The 7,728-nt window shown below is 29.1% G+C and overlaps 1 protein-coding gene across 1 annotated transcript; it reads right to left on the bottom strand.

The window, feature by feature from the left end:
• Positions 1-4,982: 4,982 nt before the first annotated feature.
• Positions 4,983-7,248, bottom strand: LOC108489298 (deoxyhypusine synthase-like). Its single transcript, XM_017793739.2, has 8 exons — positions 7,136-7,248; positions 6,789-7,021; positions 6,442-6,609; positions 6,129-6,347; positions 5,902-5,988; positions 5,596-5,701; positions 5,280-5,515; positions 4,983-5,194 (listed from the first exon to the last, which is right to left on the bottom strand). The coding sequence occupies exons 2-8, from the start codon at positions 6,981-6,983 to the stop codon at positions 5,117-5,119; spliced, it is 1,089 nt and encodes a 362-aa protein (XP_017649228.1). The 5' UTR covers positions 6,984-7,021; positions 7,136-7,248; the 3' UTR covers positions 4,983-5,116.
• Positions 7,249-7,728: the final 480 nt, after the last annotated feature.

The following is a 7,728-nucleotide window of genomic DNA, read 5'->3' as shown; positions in this document are numbered from 1 at the left end:
TGATTTTTTTATTAAAATATCACTTCATTCAATTAAATTTTACGAAAATACCTTATTTCAAGTTAATCGAGAAGAAAAGATCATGCCCCGTAAGTTAGGACACGATGCTTTGAATTCTCGAAAACAAGAAAAATCACCATTTGACCATTACTTAAATCTCGTTTTTTTTTAAATAGGATAATCAATTACTTCGGTTTTAGAAAGAGGCGATACTCCGTAAGCTAGGAGCACGACTCCCCAAATTCCAAAAATAATGAACCTTGCCTTAATTTTAATTATTTCCTATGCGTCGAGTAAAATGAAAATAACATTTAAAGCGATGTACATTTGATTTATTTGGGCATAGTATAAAAATGGATAAATATATTTAAACATAATATGCGGCATGATGGTAGCAAAATAAAATAAAATGGTAATGTGTAAAAATGAAACGATGATATTAGAATAATAAAAAATAAAAATAAAAATAGTAAAAATAACATCAATTCATAGTAATAGTACCAATAATCATGTCATAATTACTACCCTAATACTAATATAAATAATAAAAGAAAAATAAATATAATAATAATAATAACAAGGATAAAAATAAGAATGCATAGTAAAAATATATATATATAAATAACATAAATTTCAAGTGTTAAAAGAAATAGTAAATCAAGTGGAAAAATTAAATAAATGAGGGATTAAATTGAAATTTAAACAAAACTTAAAGCATGAATTGAGAAATAAATGAAGAAATGGGAAATAAAAGACTAAATTGAAAACATAACAAAATCTAGTGCCTAAATTATAAGAATACAAAACATAAAAGATTAAATTAAAATGGAATATAAAAGTTTGGGGCTCAGAGAGCAATTAATCCAATTCGTGTCATTCCCTTAGGTTGATAGTAGGTCAAAGGACCAAATTGCAAGGGAATCAAAATAACGGGGTAAAAATGAAATAAAATAAACAATGTGCAGGACTAATTTAAAAATATGCTAAAGAGCGAAAGGGCCAAAATGACAAATAACCCATTCATTCAAAACACGCAGATCTAAAGGAGTTCGGGTCGGGTCATTGGGTTATGCGTTAAAACAACGCCATTTTAGACATTTATGCTACACCCCAAAACGACGTCGTATTGTCCCCTTATATAAGCTAAGAAACCTAAAAAAAAAAATAATTTCTCTTCTGTGTTAAAAAAAACTTTCCCTTTTCTTTTTTTCTCTCAACTCACTCTCCGTCTGGCCAAGGGTCGTCGCACCTCCGCTGCGGCCATCGGTCATCAACGACAGCGACCGTTGCCTCCGGTAGCCGGAGTTGTAAAAAAAAATTATTTTTTTTAGCCCTTTTGACTCCCAAAGCCCAGATCTGAAGGCTAATGCCTTCTAACCTCAAAAAAAGAAGGGAAAATAAAAAACTCTCAGCCTTACCACATTCGTTGAACCCTCGGCAGAACCTTAGTGGGCTTTGAGGTATTCGGGGGTCGAAGATAGTCCCCGACGGCGGCAGAAGGCGAAACGACAGGTAAAAAAGGAACTTTTATTTTTTATTTATTATGTTTTTTTTAAATAAACTACCTTTTTTTTGTTTTCTTTGTTCTTTCTATTTCAACTCTTGTGTCAAAAAATACAACCTTGTTGTTATGGCTTTTATAGCCGATTACATTTTTTTTCTTTTCTTTTTCGCTATTTCTACTATTTCTATGATCTTTCTTGTTTAGTTTTTCTTTGCAAGCATTTCTGGCAAGGTCAACGGCGCTGAGGAGCCGTGCCTTGTCATTTTGGTGAAAGAGAGAGGCAGGCCTCTGGCGACGCTCCTACTGATGTGGCCAAGGAGAGGAGCGGCGGCAGCCGGAGGCTTAGAGGTGGCTAGGCTTTCTTGTTTAGTTTTTAGGTTTTGGGTTTTTAAGGTTTTTAAGTTAGCAGATTTGGGTTAGGGTAAATTGGGCTCGTAATTTGGACTCCAGTTATTATTTTGTTTATTTTGTTGTTTTATTTATTGGGCCGGACGGATTTGGGCCCTTACAATTGAAGTTGAAAGCGGCGAAGAGAGTTTCGTTTCGGTGGTCAAATATGTTGATCAGGCATAAGCAATGGTGTCGGGGATGTGAAGAAAAGATGGAGAAGAAGTAAGGATCGAAAAAAGAAGCAATGGAGAATAAAGTAATTAAAAAATTTTGTATGGTTAATTAATTAAAAATATTTTTAATTAATAAAATAAATAGAAAATGAAAATGAATTTAAATGAATTTAATTTAAATCATTTTTCCTTTTATATACATGGCACAATATTATTGGTTCACTAATATATGTGGCATGATATGATTGGATTGGATAAAAAATTAACCGCCATCAATCACGTAGTTTTAAGTCCAAAAGTAATTTTATATACCAAATAGATATAAATTATTAAGTTCAAGTACCTGTTTAGATATTAACCTATTTTTCTTATATTCATAACAGTAATGATTGATTTTCAATTTTAGCCCTCTACTTTTTATCTATACTGAAGGCCCTAAGCCCCTAAGCCCCTAAGTCCTGGTTATTTTCTTTTATATTTTTAACAATAATGGTTAAGTTGCAATTTTGGTTTCTCTACTTTTTAACTATATAAAATAGTCAAATTTCAATTCTAATCGCTATATTATGTTAAAATTTAAATTTTGATTTTATAATTGAATTTTATATAATGTGGTACCTCAACGTTTATAATATAGATTAAAGAATTGTTAACATTGCCAATTTTTAAATAAAATGCTGATGTAGATTAAAGAATTGTTAACATTGTCAATTTTTTGTTACATTCAAATCCATTGTATTGTCATTTTTGTGACATGATTATCAAGTGGCTATTTTTTTTAATGTTAGAATGTCACACAAAAAATTTTAATGAAGAATCTTAACAAGATAACAATCGACCTAAATTTGTTTATGATATGATATGTTCATGTGAAATTCAGTTTTGATGATATATATATCATACATATTATACTTTAAAATTTAATTCGATTTACGGAGCGTGTAAATAATAACTTATTTAGATTCAGTTGGCTAAATTTTTAAAAATAATCAGAAATAATGATAAATATAAGAAGAAAAGGATATGTTAAATATTAGGTAATTAAATAAAGTAAAAAATATCATTTTAATTTATCAAATTTAAATAAAAATAAAAGATAAATTTAATTTATCAAACTTAAACAAAAGAAAAGTCTCATAAATATGCTAAAAGATACAAAAGAAATTAAAAAGAAGTGTTATCCACATCACAACTTCAATTTTGGTTTTCTAAAATTTAAACACTAAATTATTAAAAATAATTTGAATAAAAATCAATTTAAAATATAATTGTAATATTTAATTAAGTGATATATATTCAACAATTCTCATTATAAGTTCTATAACTAGTAATAACTCCTCTTCAACTCATAAATAAGAAGATAATGTGTTTCAAAGGCACTCGAACTCATATCCTCTTACATTGACAACAATGCTCATGTCAATCGAGTTAAGACTCAATCAACAATTAAATGATAATTAATTTAAAATAACAAGTGTAATTTAATATTGATACAAAATCTAACTAAGTGATCATAATTATAACACTAATAACAAAAATATTAATATATTTAATATAATTGTAATTAATTTTTGTATGTGTTTGTGTCTTAGTTCATCTCATATTTTTGTTTAAATTATTATATTGATTAAATATTCAATTTTAACATAAAGTTCATTCAATTAAGAATTACATTATTTACTGAAAAAATTAAAAGATTACAAAAAATATTATTGGAACTAATATTATATTAAACTTTAATTTAAGCGTAGAGAGAGTATATTCTAGTATTATTTTTAGGCTTAAGGGTATAAAAATCTTTAAACTTTTTAAATAAAAATAATTAAGACCCTTTTTTTCACTCAATTGGGTATTTGAACCGCCAAAATACATTAAAAAGACATTTTAACCGTTAACTTTAACAGTTGACAGTTAAAATTAATTGCCTCTAATTCTTTTTAGTTAAAGTCATCACGTGTCACAACCACGATGTGATATGTGGCAAAAATAATAAAATTAAAAATTATTAAGTTTTAATAATAAAATTAGGAAAAAATAGAAAAATTATAAAGATCGTAAAAATTATGAAATCGATAGAAATATAACAAATTTAATAAAGTCATAAGAAATTATAAATAAATGTAAATAAATATAAAATTAAGTAAAAAATTATAAAAATTATCGTATCAAAAGAATCATGTTATAATTTTTCTATAACTTTAATAATTTTATTTTTATCATTTTTCGCCACATGTCACACTCTGTTACTACACATGATGGCTTTAACTAAAAAAAATTAGGATAGTTAACTTTAATGGTCAACAGTTAAAGTTAATAGTTAGAGGGCCTTTTATGCATTTTATAATTTTTTATGATTTTTATAAAATCTTACAGTTTTTTATTTTCTTTTTACAATTTTCATAATTTTTTCTAATTTTTAATAAATAATTATAAATATTTGTTATTATAAATTAATAGTTAAAGGGCTTTTTCATGTATTTTGACAATTTAAATACACAATTAAGTGCAAAAAAAGGCTTAATTGCTTTATTTGAAAAAATTTGAGGTCTTTTTATACATTTTAAAAGTTTAAGTATCTAATTGAGTGCAGAAAAATGTAGAGGCTTAATTTTTTTTTTTGAAAAAGTTTAAAGTTGTTTACACCATTAAATCTTATTTTTACTATACTAGTAATGAAAAGTGATTAGAGTTTTCACCATGCAACTAAATAACTTGTGAACCCTCTTCTAATATTATAATAAAAAATTATGATATGTAGATTTTTAATATTATCTTACGTTATATTATCATAATATTTTATATAACCATTGGCTTAGCTTTAATTGGACGGTTGTTGTTGCAATAATTTTAAAAAAACTCAAATTTAAAATGCATTTAAATAAAAAAAGAATATGAACACAATCAACAAAGAAACATGTAATCAACAGTCATCATATATTATCATTTAGACATTTGCACAGCCACATAAAAAAGAAACAATACAAACTTATCATAGCTGTGGGTTATGGGCTCACCACGCGCATGATTTATGAATATAAAATTTTAATAATTATGCCAAATTTTTGGACTTTGAAGCAAATGTTTCTGCTACCAGCAGAGGGAAAGCAATAGTTGCATCACAATGTACCTGATTCCATATAATCATGGAAGGAGTCAAGAACTTATTGAAGTTGAAAAGGGAGTATCTAACAATGGAAGATGGAAAAGCATACCTTAACTGTTTTAGCAGAGCCTCGTATTTTCCCCCATGAAACAGCTTCGTCTGGGCGAGCCCCGGAATCACTCCCATCATACTCTTGAGCTGTATTTATGTAAACAGCATAATCGGCACCATTACGCATCATATTAGCATTACAGATATGATGCTTCGGCAATCCGCCTCCTAAGATTATCATTCCTGTTTTCCTAGGACTTGCACGGACTGCTTCACCATTCATGGCCCTAATATCTGCTCAAAAAGTAATCAAGTTAGATATGCATATCCCCAATCCTCGAGCAGGAGCAGTCAACAAGCAATGAAACACCTACCTTGCACTACATCGATTATCAGACCCGGGCTGCGGAAACAATGAAAATATAACATATCCCCTAAAGAGCCATCTGTTAATCCAGGACAGAAAACAGGAATATTGTTCTGGAAAATACAAATAAATAACAAAAATGAGCATAGTTAAGGAATGGATAACTGCGCAGATCATCATATCTTCCCAATGCAAGTAGTTCAATCAGTAAAACAATATCTTCACAATGCAATATTTCATAATAGGTTACACATATACGACTTCAATGGGGGCATAGTTAACGAATGGAGGCTAAATTGGCAATAAAACTTGCCTTGTATGCCCAGTAGAGGTATGAACTTCCGTTGTTTATTTCTCGTCCCAAACGTGCAATTAACTTTGATGGAGTCCACAATACATTCTGTAAAATCGAAAACAAGAGGTAGGAGGATATCCATATCTAGATATGGATAGAACATGGATGCTGGATGCAAGTACTTCAAAAAAAAGTGCAGCAACATGTGGTATAACATAACAGAATCTACGTGTGCGTGAAATTACCTCTTCAAGTTGTTCCTTCAACATCTGATCAAGAATTGGAATGATCCAATCCTCAAATTTGCAGTAATTGTCATTAGGAACCAACAAGTTACCAATGCGATTCAATCCTCTTGAACGTAACTGAGCACCAGGTAGCGAAAAATCACCCTTATATGTTGGAGCAAGACACTTTATAAGATCTTCTTCTATGCCACCAGTTGTTGTAACTATGACATCTACCTACAATCCAGAAACACACGACGAAGGATTATGAATAAAATATGTATCCCGAAATACCAGTTCTACACAAAAGAAAGTCCGATTTGGAACTGACCATGTGGTGCTCGGTAAGATATCGAACAGTGTCTCGAACACCAGATGAAATAAGATTTGATGTGAACCCCAAAAACACCTTGGATCTCACAGATTCTCTGTAGGTAGGATCCTTCTCCTCTTCACTGCTGTCCTCAGCTATAGGCTCATCAGAAAGCCTCCAATTTGACTTATTGATCAAGAATAATTTTAATGAATTTAGCTAACAACCCAACATCCAAAACATTAATGCTACGTTTGGGAACATATAGATTATGAGATTTAATACGCTTATGTAATTTTGAGAAATAATCATAAATATTACATTTCCAAGTGAAAAAAAAAAAACTAAAAAGAAAGGAAACCAACCATCTCATTGACAATTTGAATAGCTTCTCCAAAATTGGAAGCATGAAATCCAGAGGAAAGCATGGATTTAAGAAGTCTGGAGTAGTTTACACCTTGATTGAAATCATAACCTTCGATTCTAGTACAAATTCCTTCAAGGGAATCTGAGCCTTTGAAAACTGCTGAGTGTGCAGACTTTATAAGCTTATCATCCATGATCTCCTTTTACCGCCTTTCGTCCTTCGCCAAGAAAACTGTCACCGGAGGAAGAAGAAACTCCATATGATTAGCTTTAATACTTAGAAATGCAACCATAAGCGGAAATGAAAAAGAACACTACACTGTCACTGAAAGGTTACTCAACATACCAATGCGTAGATTGGTTTCCTGTATCAAGAATGCTAATTGGCGGGGCAGTGGTGCTAGTTTGATAACCGATACACCGATGGTTTAAACTATAACTAGATTATGGGAGGCAATCAAAGTGGTTCTAATAACAAGGGTAGAATATAAAAACGGTGACTAAATTATTACCTTCATTTTATTTTAATCATGAATTATTAATTTTTTTCAATTTAGTCATTAAACTTTTCGAAAGCAGAAGCTGATGTAAGTTTTTTATTAGTCAAATAATAAATTTAGTACATTAATATTTATATATTCTATTAATTTAATCCAAAATGTAAAATAATCAACAAATTTAACTCTCAATATTTACAAGTTTTATCGTTTTAATTTGAATTCTAAAATTTTAATAATTAAGGCCTCAAATTTAAGAAAAAGTCATTAAATATAATCTTTGAATTACTATCAATAAAGATTGGCCATTTCATTAAATTCATTAAATTAGAACTAAATTGATAATTTTATAAATTTTGAGGGCTGAATTTATTAAATTTTCTAAAATTGAATTTTTTAAAATATTTTATATTTAAGATCAATTTAATAAAATATGTAGATA

This window comes from Gossypium arboreum, chromosome 10 (genome assembly GCF_025698485.1).
Source record: "Gossypium arboreum isolate Shixiya-1 chromosome 10, ASM2569848v2, whole genome shotgun sequence".
Lineage (NCBI taxonomy): Eukaryota > Viridiplantae > Streptophyta > Magnoliopsida > Malvales > Malvaceae > Gossypium > Gossypium arboreum.
The sequence above is the reverse complement of the archived record's forward strand: the minus strand, read 5'-3'. Positions and strand labels throughout refer to the sequence as shown.